The 21,839-nt window shown below is 34.7% G+C and overlaps 1 protein-coding gene across 1 annotated transcript in view; it reads left to right on the top strand.

Annotated features, from left to right (window-relative positions):
* The window catches only part of LOC127431936 (sodium channel protein type 4 subunit alpha-like), a 218,370-nt gene extending 197,513 nt beyond the window's left edge, over positions 1–20,857 (top strand). Inside the window, exons 22-27 of the mRNA XM_051682599.1 lie at positions 3,641–3,916; positions 8,319–8,372; positions 9,826–9,963; positions 10,066–10,170; positions 10,276–10,546; positions 12,655–20,857. Coding sequence (XP_051538559.1) covers positions 3,641–3,916; positions 8,319–8,372; positions 9,826–9,963; positions 10,066–10,170; positions 10,276–10,546; positions 12,655–13,892 — 2,082 coding nt within the window. The 3' untranslated portion in view covers positions 13,893–20,857. The remainder of the gene's footprint in view (positions 1–3,640; positions 3,917–8,318; positions 8,373–9,825; positions 9,964–10,065; positions 10,171–10,275; positions 10,547–12,654) is intronic.
* Positions 20,858–21,839: the final 982 nt, after the last annotated feature.

Raw genomic sequence — 21,839 nt, 5'->3', positions numbered from 1 at the left:
GACGGTCTCAGAAGCGGAGGCAACTGAGACTTGTCCTCCACCACCCGGATTGAGTAACCGCGCCACCACGAGGACCTACTTAGTAGTGGGAATTGGGCATTCCAAATTGGGAGAAAAGGGGAGAAAAATAAATAAATACTTAAAAAAAATAAAAAAATAAACACATCTCAGCACTTTCATATACTGTAAATATCCCTTATATTTTAACAATGATACACTCATAAGTGCTGTTGTGATTAAGCTGAAGTTGACTTTAATCACGTTTGCCAGATTCACTCTCTGTGTTTGTGGGTTTATTTCATATTACGTTTAGAAACATATATAGAGAGTAAGTCCTACCATTAAACACTTTCACTTAAGGGTGAATATCACAAAACCTGTCAAGAAGATGTCCGGGTCACATTTCATCCCCAAATCGATGGAAAGAAATAAGAAAATAAAGTCCCATTTTTTTATGGAATTGTGACATTATTTTCATGACACATACGAAAAAAGAAAACAGACTAGTACAATTAATGCAAAATAAAACAAATAGTTTTTCTTTTATTAATGCATAACTAAGTGTAGCGTAAGACTACCTTTGCCATAATTTCCAACTCATTAAATGTCTTATTTTTGTGTTGAAAGTTATGCAATTAATGCTCTATTTCAGTTATCTATGCATATCATATATAAAGTTTACTAAACAATATTAAGCCAGTTATTAAGGCTAATTAGCATTGGCTCTACAAAGCTGTTACTAATAAATGATTAAAATATTCTATTGAAGACAACTCGACCCTCTGTTCCAAAGTGAATATTTTACCTATTTAAGTTTTGCATTTATTAGGTGGTATTTAAGTTTATTCAAATATTTTAAATAGTAATTCTGAATAATTAGTATTGGTTTTACTAAATTGTTACTAAAGAATTGCTCAACTTTTAAATACGATTTGACTCCTTACATTTACTTATGAGTGATTATTGTTTGACCTCCATTAGGTAATTACAGTATTTGCATTAACTTTGTTTATTGCAATTAAAACATGCAAATAAATCCATAACATGAGTAGGTTAAACTTTCACTTTAGAACAGGGGGTCAAGTTGTTATTCATTTACTAGTAACAGGTTTGCAAAGCCAATACTAATTAGCCTTAATACTGGCTTAATGTCGTTTAGTAAACTTGATATATGATCTCTGGAATTGAGCATTAATTACATGACTTTCTACATAAAATAAGATGTTTAATAAGTTGTAAATTATGGCTTAAATAGCCTTACTCTACATTCAACTAAGTATTAATTACTGTCTTATTCATGATTAACTCATGCATTATTGTGGACCCTTAAAATAAAGTGATACCAAAAATACTAAAAAAATTATCATTTTGAATCAGCATAAAGGCAGTACAACAAATACTAACATGATGCATAAATACTTATAAAATCTAAAAAAAAGAAAGCAATAGAAATAAATTGGTCAGTGACGGATTGTGATTTTTTTAAGGGCTATTTTAAAATATATATATATATATATATATATATACGATTTTTTTGCATAGTTCAAATATTGGAAGACTTTTGTATTCAACAATGTTAATTAAAACTTAATTAAAAAAGTAATGTGGTGTGACCGTAATATTGTTTTAAATAATGTGTTACCTTAACGAAAAATGAGTTTGCACTGTTTTTTTTTAATCTGTAAGTAATATTTACATATTTATCTTTTATCTCAGTGTTTGTGAAATTTACAGATCCATTTTTTCTTTAAAACCCATAGAAATGTATAGAAAAGGTATAACAAAATGATCTGCATTAGCATTATTTTATTAGTTATTAATATTCCAGGAACAGAAATGAAATATCGAATTTTACATTTAATATTTTTACTGATATAATTGGTTACACCGCATGATGTATGATCGCACCAAATGTTGACAAGAATGCATTAAGTTGAATATGAAGTTAAAAAAATACCAGAGCACAATCAATTCCATGAAACAAATAAAATAAAGCACAACAGAAAAAATTCAGAAAACAGATTAACTTTTTTTATGAAACATTTTGTAACCGTTGAATGGACATCAGTCATGTATTTTATTCAACAATAATTCATCTGAAGTATTTCATTAAAAAATACTTATCCCCTTGAGTCGCTAGTTCGAATCCAGCGCGTGCTGAATGACTCCAGCCAGGTCTCCTAAGCAACCAAATTGGCCCGGTTGCTAGGGAGGGTAGAGTCACATGGGGTAACCTCCTCGTGGTCACGATTAGTGGTTCTCGCTCTCAATGGGGCGTGTGGTAAGTTGTGCGTGGATTGTGGAGAGTAGCATGAGTCTCCACATGCTGTGAGTCTCCGCGGTGTCATGCACAACGAGTCACGTGATAAGATGCACGAATTGACGGTCTCAGAAGCGGAGGCAACTGAGACTTGTCCTCCAACACCCGGATTGAGGCGAGTAACCGCGCCACCACGAGGACCTACTTAGTAGTAGGAATTGGGCATTCCAAAAATTGGGGAGAAAAGGGGATAACATTTAAAAAAAAATACTTATCATTAAATCTTGTGTCATGATGTCATGACTTTTGGTCACCAGTGTGGTTTGACGTTATTGACATGCCACCATATCGGATTTGTATTCTGTCTGAATGAGTTTAAATATTCTGTGTTTTGTTTACATGAGTTTACAATAATAAATAAGAAATTATATTTGACAATATTATTTTTTTAAAGCATTTAAAAATATATTTAAAAAAATACACACACACACACACACACACACACACACACACATATATATATATTAGCATTTATTAATATGTAGATATTTATGTTTGTGTGAATATTTACTTTTTAGTTTTTATTTTATTTATGTTTTACTTTTTATTATTTTTGTTTTATTCTTATTTTTACTTTAATATAGACATTTTAATGATTTTTTATTAATAATTTTAAATATTTTAATTCATGAATTACATAAAAAAAAAAAAAAAAAAAACTAATACCATACAAAAAAAAAAAATGGTTTTATTAGTTAAATCAGTATAAAGGCAGCCTAAATACTAACATTATGTATCAGTACTTATAATTGAACTTATAACAATACAACAATATAACATTGTTTTTTGCAGTACAGTCATGATAATTAGATTGTGTTTTCTTTTTTAATAGTCATGAAAAATAGCATCACAATGCCAAAAAATAAAAATAAAAATAATATTAATGCTCCTAAAAGTAGGCCAAATTTTCTTTATGCAAAATATACTTTCTTGTTTCTTTTGATTTTGGGGTGAATAATGACCTGGACATTGTCTTGACAAATTTGTTAAGATTCATCTTTATAATAGCACAAATATTCACTTCTCTAATGCATTAGATTTCATCACAGAAGCAGCTTTTAATAATATTCATGTTTTATGAATGGCTGTAAATTACATTTAAACTGCCTTGTTTATTACTGACATGAGAGCCAATGAAAAGCTGTAAATGCCAATCGCCAAAGGCCATTCATAAATCATTATCATAGAGCGATTGACAGCGTTTGTTTATTGCCTTCAGTATCTAGTCTGAAGTCAGAAACAAGCGTCGCTCTCAGCTTGATAACTTTTTAAGTGAATGTGACAATTCTCTGACAGGTCATTTGTTTCCCTGGTAACCAGGTGGTGGTGAACGCGCTGATCGGCGCCATTCCGTCCATCATGAACGTTCTGCTGGTGTGTCTGATCTTCTGGCTAATTTTCAGCATCATGGGCGTCAACCTCTTCGCTGGGAAGTTCGGGCGCTGCATCAACAGAACAGGCGTCATGTACAATGCATCAGACATAAACAACAGAACCGAGTGTCTGGCCATGAACAACAGCTCACTGTACTACTGGACAAAAGTCAAAGTGAACTTCGATAACGTGGGCGCTGGATACCTCGCGCTCCTTCAAGTGGTGAGGGTTAATTTTGTGACTTTAACCAGACAAGCCGACTAATGCCACAAAACATCACAGAATACATCAAATTCATTGCTAATACTGATTTTAGGTTTGTACTCTTATAAGCATTTTCTTTCCCTTATGTATTTCCAATGGGTTTTTAAAATAATACTTTCTGATTTAAATTACAATTTAAACATAAATCACACCATCCTACCTCAAATGTGAATTATGAAACCACTGTTTTTTTTATTTATTTTTTTATCCCCTTTTCTCCCAATTTGGAATGCCCAATTCCCACTACTTAGTAGGTTCTCGTGATGGCATGGTTACTCGCCTCAATCTGGGTGGTGGAGGACAAATCTCAGTTGCCTCCGCTTCTGAGATCGTCAATCCGTGCATCTTATCATGTGACTCGTTGTGCATGACACCGCGGAGACTCACAGCATGTGGAGGCTCATGCTACTCTCCACAATCCACACACAACTTACCACACGCCCCATTGAGAGCGAGAACCACTAATCATGACCACGAGGAGTTACCCCATGTGACTCTACCCTCCCTAGCAACCGGGCCAATTTGGTTGCTTAGGAGACCTGGCTGGAGTCACTCAGCACGCCCTGGATTCGAACTCGCAACTCCAGGTGTGGTAGTCAGCATCAATACTCGCTGAGCTACCCAGGCCCCCCTAAACCACTGTGTTTTTTAAAGTTGCTAACAAGTCGCTTAATAAGGATTCGAGTTTACACACTTAACGCATTAGACAACCATTGTATTCCTTGTGAAGCAATTTGTTTGCAACTTACAGCAGGCTCAAATTTCACGTTTGAGGTATAACTGTAATTTATGTTGTGGAACAAAACGTCTCTCAAAGAATGTAAACCACAGACTTATTTTTCCCATAAATCGAAGATCGCTACTCTAAAACCTGCCTGATCTCATGAAAAATACGTGACTGTGGTGATATTTTTGCTAAATGGCATAACATGGTTCATTAAACATATCACGGCAGTTCTGCGGTGAAATGTCCACTGGTTGGCGCTAAAAGCGAGTTAATTTTTTAATAGTGGTTTCCGATTGGGGCCTGGGTATCTCAGCAAGTAATGACGCTGACTACCACACCTGGAGTCGCAAGTTGGAATCCAGGGCGTGCTGAGTGACTCCAGCCAGGCTTCCTAAGCAACCAATTGGCCTGGTTGCTAGGGAGGGTAGAGTCAGATGGGGTAACCTCCTCGTGGTCACTATAATGTGGTTCTTGCTCTCGGTGGGGTGCGTGGTGAGTTGTGCGTGGATGCCGCGAAGAATAGCGTGAAGCCTCCACATGCACAAGGTCTCCGCGGTAACACGCTCAACAAGCCACGTGATAAGATGCGTGGATTGACGGTCTCAGACACGGAGGCAACTGAGATTCGTCCTCCGCCACCCGGATTGATGCGAGTCACTACGCCACCACGAGGACTTAGAGCACATTGGGAATTGGGCATTCCAAATTGGGGAGAAAAGGGGAAAAAAAATAGTGGTTTCCAATTTAAATTACGAATAAAAAATTAACTACATTTTCCGACCCCAAGCGTTAATTTTGAAACCACTGTGTTTTAAAAAACATAAATTCACAATCAAGTGACTTAAGAAGGATGCAAATTTAAAAGCTCAATGAATTGGACAACTGTTATTGTCATTGTGTAGCAATTTGTTCGCATCTTACGTTTTTAGAAAATAGTTCAGAATTCACGTTTGAGATATGATTGTAATTTGCATTGTGGAACAAAATGTGAAAAATCCCTTAAGTAATGTTAACCAAAGACCTTACTTTACTTGTGATAGAAAAATGTCTACCATAAAACCTGCCTAATCACAATAAATTACGTGACTATGACGATATTTCTGCAAAATGACACGTATCGTGGCAGTTCTGAGGTGAAATGTTTACTGTGTGGCTCAACAAGTGGGCTAAATGTTATCCAAAACCATTTTTTTTTTGTAATACCAGTTTCTGGTTTAAATTACGATTTAAACATAAATTACACCGTCCTACCTCAAACGTCAATTTTGAAAACACTGTTTTAAAAAAACTTACATTGCTAACAAGTCGCTTAATAAGGATGCAAGTTTACATGCTCAATGAATTGGACGACTGTTGTAGTTGTTGTGTAACAATTTGTTTGCAACTTACGTTTTTATAAAATATAAATAGTGGTTTTCAGATAAATGACCATTTAAAAATAAATCACACCATCCTACCGTCCACCCTGTCTACACCGTATGTGAGCAATGTCAAGTTTGCGACGCCTTGAGGCCGTCTACACTGGAAGCATCAAAGCAAACATTTTAAACCGTTTATTTGTCTTGTTGGCAGGAATAGCGCCAACGTGTGCTGCGCAAAAATAGAACAGGGCATCCGTTTACTGTCGGCACGACGTGACAGACACATCAAGTGTAGACAGTATTATTGATTATAATGGGAGCGATTTGCTTTTGTCGCACCACGTGCATAGCTTGAGTCTGGTGTAGACAGGGTGTTAAACGTTTAATTTGAATCCACTTTTTTTTTTTTTTTCTACCAAGTCGCTAGATAAGGATGTGACTTTAACCCTTTAAGCTCGGATAGGCCCACTGTCACAGGAAAAAACAAATCATCAAAATATTAATAACGACAGTCTTGACCAACACAAAATAGGTGTATTTTGAAAGATTAGAAGCGCTACTTTCCAATGCATCATCAAACTCATCAAATATCCATGTATCATATGTTGTTGGAAAGATCTTAAAGAGTAGAATACAACCAGCCTATTTGTTTTACTCACAGACAAAAATATAGTGAGTAATAGCTAAGTATGTCTTTGACAATTATGTTGGTGTTGCTTTTATTGCGTGTTTTCATGTATAAATTCACAAAACATAAACGGAACATAAAATATTACATAACATTATTTAGAGGAGGTGATTATCTTTCAAACGAGTCCACACACAAGATAATCAGATGCAAAGATCATTAGATAATCCACATGAAGCACAATGTTACATATGACCACCAGGAGATGGCGCCAAATACATGACACAGACTCAATGATGACTCAAATGACACAGAATGAAACTCATTCTGTGAAATCTCATTACTAAAATCATGTCTGCATGCTATACAAACCTTTAGTCATTGTTGTGTTTGCATGTGTAATTAGTTCTTATGTACAATTATTATGTTTTATTTGTTTGGAGACGTTTTTGGACACTATGACAAATTATTTATATGTTATAACTTTTGATTGCTTTGTCGTATCAACACAAAATGTTCTCAGATACAGATGACATGATTGGGAACAAAACAAAAGCAGTTTTCCGGAGCCACCTTATTTACACCCAGAGATATATCATGTCAAATCAGAAATTTTTCAGCAGTTTCTTTACAATGACACCAAACACTTGACCCTCCTTTTTTTTTCTTTTTTTTTTTTGATGGTATGCCAAAACCTCTCATTTGAGGTATGATTTTAATATATATTGAGGAACAAAATATGAAAATGTGAAAATTGACGTCATAACTGAACAGCTCTATACTTTCTGATGTTTTCTTTTCCCACCAAAAAGGATGTCACTTCATTTAAATTAATTACCAAATAAAAATATATTCCCAAGAAAGCATGTTTTGTTTGAGGCATTTCAATGAGAGACTGTAAAGATGGCTGCATGAACAGCACACAGTACTACTGGACAAAAGTCAAAGTGGACTTTGATAACGTGGGCGCAGGTTACCTCACGCTACCTCAAGTGCTTAAGGTTACATTTGTGACTGTATCCCCCACACGTCGCTCCTTTTGAAACTTTCCTGTTCCTTCCTGTTGCTGGTTTTATACAGTCACTACCCACCTCTGTCTGTCCAAGAGTGTGAATCAATCAACAAGTCAGCGGAACTTTATTTTTAGCTCCGCTGGTGCCATTATACGGAAGTTTGTGCTCAGCACTTCATTCCTCATTTTAACTTCGTTGCTGCGGTAACCTAGCAACAAGTCACTTAGTTCCTTTCCATCACCTTTGTTTGACTTCGCCCAATACAAACCTTTCATTTGCATCTGGAAATAGTCGCCCTCAGCCATTCACAAAGCAGGGTAATTACTGGTAACTAAGGCCAAAAGACCAACTGTAGTGATTTCTGCCACTCAGAGAGTCTGCGTTACTCCATTCACTATTCGCTTTCATTGTTTCTTTTTGTATATTATCGTAAAAGCTGGACAGCACTCAAAATACATTCTGATAAACAGTGTTTTCTGAAGACTTTAACACAACAGTATACAATATTAATGCAGTAGTCACAAAAAATGCTGACATGTGACCTCTGCCATCTATTGAGGCATATATTCAGTGCATGCGTCTGACAGCGTCACAACATGTTAATGTGCAACTGCTCTTTTTTCTGTTCAAGGCCACTTTTAAGGGCTGGATGGATATCATGTACGCCGCAGTTGACTCACGAGCCGTAAGTGAAGTTTTTCATAAAACCTTGTTGTGAAAGATACTCATAAATGTGTGTTTCTTCAACTTTGGGTACTTTTAGCACTAGAGAGTAAAATCTTTCTAAAACATTTTTTTGCACTCTCAATTTTTGGTTTGTTTTTTTGTCTGCTAACAACATGTAAACATAATAATTATGTAATACTTATTATATAATACGTTTTTTTGTTTTTTTTGGTTTACTATTAAATAGTCAAATCTATACATAAAAGACATTTAAAAAGTACCAAAATAAATTATGAAGGCCTGGTAAAAAGGGCACGGTCTTAATATGTGCTTTTAATTTAATAATAATAATAATAATAATATATATATATATATATATATATATATATATATATATATATATATATATATATATAATATAATATATATATATATTTAAATAAACATTTTGATAACCATTTAATAATTCTATAACTTAAAATAAATTCTTAATACGATTTGATTCATTGTCATTTTTTATCTTCTTATTATTTATTTATTTTTGTACTTTTTTTTTATAATAGTATACATTATAATAGTTTAATTATAAAATAATTTTAAACAAATTCAAAATTATATATTATGTTAAATCATAATAATATATTAGCATTGAAGTGCCCCATACCTAAAAATGAAGCTTAATGCTAAAATAATAAAAATATATCAAACACTGCAAAAAATAAATTTTCTTAATCAATATTTTTTTGTGTTCTTTTCCAGTAAAAATATCCAAACATTCTTAAAAAAAAAAAAAAAAAAAAAAAAAAAAGATACATTACACAACTAAACTACACTGATTTCAGAAAGAAAAAAAAAAAAAAATAATAATAATAATAATAATAATAATATATATATATATATATATATATATATATATATATATATATATATATATATAAAATAAAAAAAATGTTGTAAGTTGTCAACTTAATATAATATAATATAATATTAATGTAATATATTTTCATGGTTTAATATTGAAACTCTGGGTCTGAAGGCTAAAACAGTCAAATCTATAAATAAAATACATTTAAAAAGTACCAAAAATAAATGATAAAGGCCTGGTAAAAAGTTTTCAACTCAGTTTTAATGTTTCAAAAAAATAAATAATAATAATAGTACAATCGGTTAAAAGTCAACCCCTGGGACATGAAGAATCTGAAATTAAAGAATCACCCGTATAAACTGTTTTTATTTATGTAATGACCATTTACGATGATGCAAAAAAATAATTTTCTTAATTAGTATTTTTGTCTTCTTTTCTAGTAAAAATATCTGCTTTAAGAGAACATTATCCAGTTCTAGTTAAGCTGAAACTACACATTCTGTCTGGGAATGCAAATTACTACAACAAAAAAATAAAGTACTACATACTGTGTGTATGAAATGAAGATTTAAATGGCAGTGTTTGTTATTATGTTCTGATGAAACAGGTCGAGGAACAGCCCATTAAAGAGAACAGCTTGTACATGTATCTGTACTTTGTGATCTTCATTATCTTCGGCTCGTTCTTCACTCTCAATCTCTTCATTGGTGTCATCATTGATAACTTCAACCAACAGAAACGAAAGATAAGTATTAGAAGCAAAGATCATATACTGAATGTTAAAAGAATCTAGTGTGCTTGGGTTTGTTAATGAAACAGCGATAATTACAGTGGAGTTTCTCTATACTTAGGTGGACAGGATATATTCATGACGGAAGAACAGAAGAAATATTATAATGCCATGAAAAAACTGGGATCCAAAAAGCCACAGAAACCAATTCCAAGACCTCCTGTGAGTTACGTGATCGATATTTGACAAGGATAAGCAAATCAATTGTGAAATCAATGAAAACTCAAATGAACTTATCGAAAAACTTTTTTTTGTTTTTTTTCGCAGAACCCAATTCAAGGATTCTTCTTCGACTTGGTGTCCAAACAAGCATTTGACATCATAATAATGCTGCTTATCATATTTAACATGATCACGATGATGGTGGAAACAGACGAGCAGTCTCCGAGCATCGAGTACATCCTCTACTACGTTAATCTGGCCTTCATCATCCTCTTTACCACCGAGTGCACCATTAAAATCATCGCGCTGCGCTGCTACTTCTTCACCGTCAGCTGGAACATCTTTGACTTTGTGGTCGTGATCCTCTCCATCGTGGGTAAGTAGACAAACGTGACATTTAATGCTACAATGATTTGAAAATCAGTGTCTAAAAATATCTCAAACACATCGGTATTTTTTCGAAACATTCTGAAAACAAGATCAATTTACTTGAGAAGCTAAAAGTACTTGATTTCAGAGAATATATCTTTATTATCATCTAATGCAATGTTTGGGAACAGTTATTTGAGCAATTCAGTTTGGTGCCGCTTCACCATTATACGTTTATTTATACGTATATTAGTCTTAATATGTGCTTTTAATTTAATAATATAATTTTAAAAACAAATAACCATTTACATGACCAAATCAAAATGTATTAAATACCATTTTAAATCATTACAATTTTATTTGTACTTATTGTTTCTACATGTGCGGCCCAACATGTCTACTTCTGGCTTAACCAATGGTGCGAGTTTGGGGCGGGACTAAATGTTTGTCTAACCAATGGTAGACAGAGGGCGGGGCCAAAGGAGCATCTGTTTCGAAACAATTGTTATGTAACCAGTTCTGTTTAGTGCTGCAGAGAAATTACACACTTCACCATTAACAGTGTTGTGTGTACTCGGATTACAAAGTAATTAGTTACTGTTATCTAATTACGTTCAGGCACAAAAAGTAGTGTAATGCATTACATTTTAAATGATTGTAATCAGATTACAGTTACTGACTTTCAATGACAGTAATTACTTTTAAGTACATTACTTGGGTTACAGATATTTCAGAAAATATGAGTCCACCCAACAGTAGCATTAAAATGTAGAGTATGTCTTTATTTGTCACACTGTACAGTAGATTTAGATACAGTAGATTTACAGTGTGTCCTCGTCCTGACATCAAGGTCTATAGATGTTTATTGCAATCTTGTAACACTTCGCTGACTTAGAAATACCCAGCTGATGGTTCAATGATAAAGCAAGGCGGTTTTCAGAGTAAATGACCTGTATGACCCTGATAAAGGAATAGATGGGGATGTAGGGGGTGGAGTGGCCAACAGTGACGAAGAGAAGATCGCTTTAGGTGAAGGTAATTTCAGCAATCAAGACTGTCAGCTCAGGTGATTAGCCAGTGATTGAGTTGAAAACTTGACATGGTTTTGGGTCCTGACCCCCTTCTGCTGTCTATATTTCAAGAGGGTTAAAACCTTAACGGCTTGTGATCGCTGATCTGTAAACAAGTGATTTTACTCATTAGTGTTACTAACTTTAAAATATAGTAATGGTCAGTAAATGTAATTGACCATTTAGGTTCTTGCGGCTATGTATGTTGTTTTGCATTGACATTTAAAGAGATAGTTCACCCAAAAATATAATTAGCCGCTTTTCCACCATCGGGCCAGTGCGAACTAGGGCTATCAGCTGGTCAGCCAGGGCCAATAGCCTTGGACATCGAGCCACCATCAGGCCAATAGCCCCGCAGCGTTGCCCTAAAACCCGCCCTTAATACGCCACCCTGGTGCCAACGCCACACAAACCGCCAATTTCACAAGCAAGAAGGAAACTCAAGCTGAGGTATCAAAGACTCTGGAGACTAGCCATCCTTTGAAATGAACACGGATTTGTACTGTACCTGCATTTTATTTTTCCCCGAAACTGTACCGTTGTGCGCTGGAAACACAACTTGGCAACAATATGCTTAATCGTGTCTTTATTCGGCAGCCGTGTCGACCTGACATTGCACATTTACATTAGCCCAAATATTTAGAAGAGCCCTGATTTCGTCTATTGACCAGTACTGATGATTCTCCATTCTCTGTTGATCTGTTGAGGTAAGCTGGTAGCTAGATATGAAAAACTGGGGAATGATTATATTGGTGCTGAAACCTAGGGGCTTCCTCTGGGCCAAAGGTCACTGGCCCAGAGGAAGCCCAGAGGAGGCACAATGAAGCCCTGGAATTGACAGTGGGAATGCAACTGGCCCTGGCATGCACTAGCCCACCCTCATTTGGCCCGATAGTGAATACACGGCTATTTACTAACCTTATGTTGTTTCGAACCCATATGACTTTCTTTCTGGGGGGAGTAAATGACAGATTTTTCATTTTGGGTGAACTTAATGTGTAATGTGAAAAAATATGAACTAACAAGTGTCTCTTTCTTATTACAGGTATTGTTCTTGCGGATATCATCGAGAAATATTTTGTGTCACCCACACTTTTCCGAGTCATTCGTCTGGCTCGAATCGGACGAATACTTCGACTCATTCGAGGAGCCAAAGGAATAAGAACATTGCTCTTTGCCTTAATGATGTCATTACCTGCGTTGTTTAATATTGGCCTTCTGCTCTTCCTCGTCATGTTCATCTACGCCATTTTCGGCATGGCCAACTTCGCCTACGTCAAGAAGCAAGGTGGCATCGACGACATGTTCAACTTTGAAACATTCGGTAACAGCATGATCTGTCTCTTCCAGATAACCACATCTGCCGGCTGGGACAACCTGCTCAACCCTATCCTAAATAATTCCCCAGAGGAGTGCGACCCAAATATACCCCACACGGGTACAAACGCCCGCGGTAACTGCGGCAATCCCTCGGTGGGCATCACCTTTTTTGTGACCTACATCATCATCTCATTCCTCATCGTAGTCAACATGTACATTGCAATTATTCTGGAGAACTTCAGCGTGGCCACAGAGGAGAGTACAGAACCTTTGAGCGAGGACGATTTCGAAATGTTCTACGAGGTTTGGGAGAAGTTTGACCCAGAGGCTACGCAATTCATAGAGTACTCCAAACTCTCGGACTTTGCCGACACGCTTTCTGAGCCGCTACGTATCTGCAAGCCCAATAAAATCAAACTCATTTCCATGGACCTGCCCATGGTGAGTGGAGACAAGATCCACTGCCTGGACATCTTGTTCGCGTTCACCAAACGCGTTCTGGGCGAGTCGGGCGAAATGGACGCCCTGAAACAGCAAATGGAGGAGAAGTTCATGATGGCCAACCCGTCCAAGATCTCCTACGAGCCCATCACCACCACTCTCAGGCGTAAACAAGAGGACGTGTCGGCTATCATGATACAAAGAGCATACAGGAGACATCTGATGTGGCGACAGTTGAGACAAGCCTCGTTACTTTACCGTCAAATCAACACGCCGGGATCTGCCAAAGAGGACGATGATGACGAAGACGGTACGCCTGAAAACGAGGTACTTGTAGCCTCGATGATGGAGAACTATGGACCTGAAGCGGAGATTTCGGAGATGCTGTCTTCGCCGCCATCGTATGACAGTGTAACGAGAGCGACTAGTGAGCTTTTCCAAGCTCTAATCCCAGAATCCAGGAAAACGGACCTGAGCGAAACTTTTCCAACGCCTGACAGAGATCGTGAGACGTTTCTGTGACAAACAAAATACTGTCGGACCCAATTCGAGTTGGACGTCTTTTAGTTTTGTTTACTGAATGTAATATAGCGCAAATGACACAAAATCATACATGTGGTTGTGCGTTAAAGGTTTTTGTAGAAAAAACTAGCAAAAACATTTCTTGGTTCATGTTTTGTTTGAATATACAAGGGGAAAGTGTCACAGACATGCTCTCTAGCCAAGCACGTCAACGTTCACAGTTTGAATGCATGAACGAGATCAGTAGAGGTTATTGCAGTTATATCAAAGATGTAATAATCATATACAAGATTGAAAGGAACGCAGTTTATCGACAAGTCTGCCTGACCGCAAGTTCGTTAACGGTCTTAAAATGGTGTGATTCCTTTTAGCAATTAAGTAGAAGAAAACTGAAGTACAATCCTAGCGATACAGCCATGTAAATGTTATCGGTCCATCATAGATTCATAATTCACACCATTTTTGAAAGCACGATGATTACCTCTTTCTGATTTGTGTCACTAGCGATGAAAAGGCAGCAAAAATAATTTGGTAATATTTGACTCTTCAACATTACATTTTAGCTTGAGTATTTGCACTTTCTGTTTGCCACATTGTGTTTTTTTTTTTGTTGTTGTTGTTTTTTTTTTGCTTTTTTGTCTCCCGGGTATGAAAGCCAATTTCTTGTTTATGAAAAGTCTCATTACAAGGTGCATGTTATCAAGACTAGTAAAAGACAATCAAACATGCACCAGAAATGGTCACTCGCTTAAAACCTGTCTTTACTAACTTCTAGCGAAAGATTGCACATGCTTATTTTCAAATGATCAATTACGCTACACATTTGTTTCATTGTGAAGTATTTATTTTGCATGTTAAAACTGCATGGTATGGAGGGAAGACAAGTTGAACACTTTCTTTTTACAGCTGAAAATTGTTTTGCACACTATACGTTCAGCAATAATTTGCTACATTTAGGTATAAATGACGATTACGAAGTTTATTGGAATTTAAAACGTGTCAAAGTTTCTACTGTAACGGCCTCCAGCTGTAACTGTGGCTTATATTACTAGTGAATAGCACATGTGCTTTTTCTATCTCAAACTCACATTAGGAGATCAGTCCGCTTGAACGCGGGTTGGCAGGTTTGGTGAAGGGCTGTTTTATGTAGCAATAGATCCCAAGTGTGCCTGCTAGAACTTAAATCCTGTGTTTATAATTCATTCATCTTTTGTAAATCATTGCAACACACTCCTCACCTTAAATGGCGTCGAACTGAAAGCGTTCCATTGGCATGTTTATGTGAATTTGTGAGTATTTATGTGATGTCATAACATTGTTCCGCTACATCCCTTACGGAAATGAACCGTAGTTTTGGCATGGTGATTCTGTCAAGATAACAAACACTACGGTTATTTTAACAGTAAAACCGTAGTAAACATTCATAAGGGATTTTCACACCTTTGTGAAAGGAACCACCGCTGACATCAGAAAACAAAATGACAAGATTCTGAAAGTTTCTTACCCTGATTGAAGTAGATTTCTAAAGAAAATGGTTCGTAACACTTTACAATAAGGTTTTATATATTAGCGTGGAATATTCCGGGTTCAACACAAGTTAAACTCAATTGACAGCATTTGTGGCATAATGATGATTACCACAAAAATGTATTTCAGCTCAAATTTCAAAGCAAAAATCTGGCTTACGATGGAAGTAAATGGGGTCGTAAACATTCAAATACTCACTGTTTCAAAAGTATAGCCACAAGACGTTAACAATATGTGTGTTAACATGATTTTACTCTGATGAAATCACGTACTAACCGCATATGTGTAAAGTTATAGCCGATTTTACAACTTCGTTGCAATGATGACATAATGTCGTAAACCCTAAAACTCTTAAATGAAAGTAAAAACTAAAATGTAAACATCTTTTATGAATTAATGTAAGTGCTTTTATAAAATGATAAGCTTCAAATATTTGCTTTTTTTTTTCGAAATTATTTTATGTGGTAATCAACATTATGCCACAAATGCTGCCCAGAATAGTCCATTAATGCATTAGGTATCATAAAGCAACAATAAACAATATATTAACCTTGGTTAGTTAATTTATGAAATACACTACTGTTCATTGTTAGTTTACGTTAGAATAATAAGTGCTGTAAAAGTATTGTTCATTGTTAATTCGTGTTAGCTAATGTTAACATATGCAACTTTATTGTAAAGGGTTACTAAATGTTCGTAGAGTAGTTTAGCAGAAACTATGATGACAATGGTAATTTTGACATCTGTTTTGTGAAATGTGATGCAAGCAAATTTCCATAGCATTTAGGAAAAATAATTGGCAAATACTATCTAGACTAGTGGTCAACCATTATGGGTTTTTCAATGGCTGATGCTGATATCTAAAGAGCAGGATGGCCGATATAAATGCTGTTATATATATAATACAATTTAACAACAACAAATAAGATGTACACCAAATTACATAAATAAAACATTTATTTTATGCAATATTAACTCAAATTTGCTTAAGCTTTAAAAACAGACAAAAAACATTGAAAACAGAAATTGTTTACTATCCAATGACAAATCTGATGTCATTTTCGGCCAATGCTAATAATCGCAAAACAGCCAAATATTGTACAATTAACTGGACTAGACGATATATCAGTGAATCACTTGTCTAGACTTCCACTCTAATGATTTGATTCATGCATCAAATTCCAAAGTGATTTCAGTCCACTTTGATACTGCAATAAAATCCATAAAATCATGTTAAAACCTAAGAATATTTCATTACAACATGACTACATTGTATTGTCGAAGGAGAGAATCAAGTGTAAATCAGTACCGGATATCAATGTGTAAATGTTTCCTAAATTCAGACGTATGCACACGGATATTGCTTGCATTACTTTTTAGAGGTCGACCGATAGTGGATTTTGCCGATACCGATAACTTAGGTGCTGGAAAAGGCCAATAATTGATTAATCGGCCGATAGTTTTTAAAGTGATTTATAGAATATTACAATATTTTATTAGTTGGCACAGATAAAGAGGCCAGAGTGCAAAATGAATAAATCCCAGATGTAGTTTGCTTTTTAACCAAAATACCAATAATAATCAGAAAGATTGGGTGCATAACGTGGGACTTTTAACTCTAAATATACCTGAAACACACCGGGGACTCTTATTTTGAAATGAAGTAGACTTGGCACTGTTACAATGCTCTGTTTTTAATATTGACCAAATTGAACATTTCATAGCCTATATATTATTATTACCCACAATATATGAAGACGGGGACATGTTGTTTGTGCTGACGAGGGACGTTTCCAAAAAGTTGAATTTTTCTTTGCATGCCCTCTCTTCAATTTAAAAAATTTAATTATCAGAGGAACACGGAGGACTAAGAAAAACTATCGGCAACTATCAGCATAGATTTTTGCCGATAACCGATAGTTTAAAAAAAGCAACTATCGGCACCGATTAATCTGTAAAACTGATATATCGGTCTACCTCTATTACTTTTAAAGATAAACTTTAAATGTAATTATCAGAGGAACATGGAGCAATCAAAAAAAAAAAACTATCGGCAACTATCGGTATAGATTTTTGCAGATAACTGATAGTTTTAAAAAAAAAGCAACTATCGGCACCGATTAATCTGTAAAACTGATATATCGTTTACCTCTATTACTTTTAAAGATAAATGTTAAATGTAATTATCAGAGGAACATGGAGCAATTAATAAACTATCAGCAACTATCGGTACAGATTTTTTGCCGATAACCGATAGTTTAAAAAAAGCAACTATCGGCACCGATTAATCTGTAAAACTGATATATTGGTCTACCTCTATTACTTTTAAAGATAAACTTTAAATGTAATTATCAGAGGAACATGGAGCAATCAAAAAAAAAACTATCGGCAACTATCGGTATAGATTTTTGCAGATAACTGATAGTTTTAAAAAAAAAGCAACTATCGGCACCGATTAATCTGTAAAACTGATATATCGTCTACCTCTATTAATTTTAAAGATAAACTTTAAATGTAATTATCAGAGGAACATGGAGCAATTAAAAAACTATCGGCAACTATCGGTATAGATTTTTGCCGATAACTGATCGTTTTTTTTAAAAAAGCAACTATCGGCACCGATTAATCTGTAAAACTGATATATCGGTCTACCTCTATTACTTTTAAAGATAAACTTTAAATGTAATTATCAGAGGAACATGGAGCAATCAAAAAACTATCGGCAACTATCGGCATAGATTTTTGGCGATAACTGATATTTCCAAAAAGCAACCATCAGCACCAATTAATCATAAAATCGATATATCAGTCTACCTCTAAAGATAAACGTTATGGAGCTCAGTCAGGGTGGAAACCAGGTTTAATTGACATGAATGAAAACGAGGCTGTGAGTGAAAGAACTACAGTACAGTCCGTTCAACATGTCAAACTGTCTTAGTTCACATTTTGATTAACAGAATCATATATTTGAAGGTAAACGATAAATGCAAAACAATATTTTGAGAATGTCACAATTCGATATTTCTGCCCATCAAAAATGATTGATTATTGCTATATTGGCATTTGTGTTTGTGAAATGGAACGTGTCTGTAAACATGCTGTTGTCCACTTTGAAGTCAAACAAAAGTTAAAGTCAACATGAAAGCAGAACTGACCCTATTTACTTTCTTAATACACGTTTGTTTTATTCATTATGAACGATTCATCAGTTAACTTGTTCTACCTTTGAAAAGACTTTCCTTTTCGTCTGACATCATCAAGCCCTTTTAATATTCAACCACTTGTCACATAAAGACAATTTACTTGCAATTCTACATGCAATCAACTTTCATCAGCAAATGCTGTTTCATGTTGACCTTAAACAAAACAATGAGAAAAACAATGGAATAAATGTACAGCATATAAAGACAACGATATAAGGGGTATTTCTCAACATATTGAGCAGCATCTGGCACATGTGTAATGAACTGCCTTTGGTCAAACTGTTTTTGCACAGGAGAGAGCCATACAATTCTCTGAGAAGGTTCAAGCTTTAGTTGCGCGTTAGCCTTTAGCATGTTAAATGCAATGTGCGCCCATTCTTCATGCCATGCAGTGCTGTTTTTCCGTAGCGAGGGGTTGCGGCCGAGCCGTAGTGTGTAGTTTCTTGATGTGAAACTTTCAGATGGCCCCTTCACCGTGGAAGCGGAGCAGATTTGTTTTGACTTTCAGACAGGCGATATGTGGCCCCCTTCCATTGAGCGCTTCATAGCACACTACTCTTTCATCATCGAACAAAGCCAAAGAGTCTTTTCTGATTACTACAAACAGAGTCGTGATTTGTAACACAACAAGTATGCTCAGAATGAAGCATTGTGTACTGTCTTGATGTCTGCTGCCTACATAGTCAGCTAACTTCTAAGGCAGCATCCTGTTTAGAACACTCTAGCAAGGCAGCAAACACCCTAACACCCTAACACCCTAATATGCTTAAAAAAAAACTTCCCACCAACAGATATTGGGTCAAAATATAGTTTTTGTTATTGAATAAAGTATAACCATATTTATACAGTAGTATTAAAGTAATATTCCGGGTTCAGTACAAGTACAGCTCAGTCAACGGCGTTTGTGGCATAATGCTGATTACCACAAACAATAATTTCGACTCGTCCCTCCTTTTCTTCTTCTTCTTCTTCTTCTTCCAAAAAAAAAAGCAAACATGGAGGCTACAGTGAGACACTTACAATGGAGGTCAATGGGGCCAATTTTAGGAGGGTTTAAAGGCAGAAATGTGAAGATTATTATTTTATAAAAGCACTTACATTAATACGGAAGCCCTGAACAAGTAAAAAAAAAAATCACTAGGTGAAAAGTTTTTTTTAGGTGTCTTTGTGCCTTCCCGAGCCCTATGTCCTAAAAAAAAAAAAAAAAAAAAAAAAAAAAAAATTCTCAAATTTTTTTTTTGTTTTTTGTTTTTTGTTTTTTTTCTGTCAAAGAAAAAAAAAAAAACTATTTTTCCTCTCAAAATTTTTTTTGATCCTCTCAAGAGGAAAAAGGCATCAAAACGGGCAAAGACATCTATCTAGCACATGTTTACATGTTAACAACAAATTAAAAAAGCACATTATTAATAGCAACATCCATATTCCTGGTGGTGAATGCCATCAAACAACTAGAAATAATTCCCATTGTAACCTGAGGTATATTCATTAAATTGTGGGATTTCATGTATTAGTAGACTCTCAAACATTATACACAGTATGTTTCTTTCCTTGACTCATTCTTGTTAGATTATTATACAACTATAATTCAACTGATCAAGTACCACAGCTGTCATCTGTCACCTTGTAAGATTTCATGCTTACTGATAGTGGCATCTGGTGCCCGAGGTTGGTACCGCATGCTAATCGTTAGCTAGCAAGCAAAAACATGTATCTCATGTTGCCTCTTCAGGAGAAAAAAAAAAATGTCTTAAAGAGAAAAAAAAAAAATAATAAAATAGAGAAAAAATTAATAATAATCTTTGACAAAAAAAAAAAAAAAAACATTTTTGAAAAAAATAACAAAATTTAAGGGAGAGAGAAAAATGAATATTTGTAGGACACAGGCTCAGGAAGGCACTAAGACACCTAAAAAAAAAAAAAAAAAAATATTTTCAAAGTGCAGTTCAGGGCTTCCGTACATTAATTCTTCTGTTAAAACTTGTGTATTATTTGAGCTGAAAAGTTGTTTAAATCATCGTTGTTTTTTTTTTTTTTTTAAGATTACAGATACAGCATTACATCGTCATAGAAAAGAAGTTGTAAAATTGTCTATAACTTTCCACAGATGTGGTTAGTAAGTGATTTGATGTCTTGTGTCTATACTTTTGAAACAGTGAGTATTTTATAAATTTTTACAGATTGGCCCCATTCCCTTTGCTTTTTTTTTTTTTTTTTTTTTTTTTTAAGAAAATAAAAGTCGGAGGAGTCAAAATAAATGTTTGTGGTAATCAACATTAAGCCACAAATGCTGACGATTGAGCTGAACTTGTTCAAGTGTAAATCAGTATCTAAGGCTACATTATATGCGTCTTTTGCTGGTAACAACGCATGAGAAATGTAAATACTATAAATATTGTTATAGTTCATTCAACATAAAAAAGCATTGCTTAAAGAAAAAGTTTAATATAATTATAAATGGACTACTTTACCCAATATTTTTTTTTGTGCTATGTATATTTTATTTATTTATTTATTTTGCTTATTAGTGTATCATGGTGTTAGCTTAGCAGCATGCTAACTTCAGACTCTATCAACAGTGAGAATTTGGCCAAAAGAAGTTTTCTTAGAAAAACCTTTTGGATCAGCCGTCACGTTGTGAGCGCGCCTATGATGCCTTGAAATGCTGCCTAGTTAGGCAGCTCACTAAGGTTTGGAACAGAGTAAGAGTTTAGATACATGCTAGCATCTAATGTTAATGAGTATTATTTGTTGTCTCTTCAAAAACAATTTCTTTTTTTTTTTTTTTTTTTTAAATGGCAAATGCACAAAATTTAAATAAACAAAGAGAATGAGGATTTAACCCAAAACATTTATGAGAGCAAAAATATCATTTTGGTAACACTTTCTATGAAGCCCATGCATAATGTCTCATAATACACTTTAAAACAAGTTATAACTTCTGATAAATAATTATAACTACAGTTATAACACATTATAAGACTTTCCCTATTCATAGTTATACTTTATAGTATAATGTTTCATAATACACATTATAATACGTTATAACTTCTGATAAATAATTATAACTACAGTTATAACACATTATAAGACTTTCCCTATTCATAGTTATACTTTATAGTATAATGTTTCATAATACACATTATAATAAGTTATAACTTCTGATAAATAATTATAACTACAGTTATAACACATTATAAGACTTTCCCTATTCATAGTT

This window comes from Myxocyprinus asiaticus, chromosome 41 (assembly GCF_019703515.2).
Source record: "Myxocyprinus asiaticus isolate MX2 ecotype Aquarium Trade chromosome 41, UBuf_Myxa_2, whole genome shotgun sequence".
NCBI classification, from domain to species: Eukaryota; Metazoa; Chordata; class Actinopteri; order Cypriniformes; family Catostomidae; genus Myxocyprinus; species Myxocyprinus asiaticus.
Note: the sequence above shows the minus strand (reverse complement) of the source record. Positions and strands in the feature narration are given on the sequence as shown.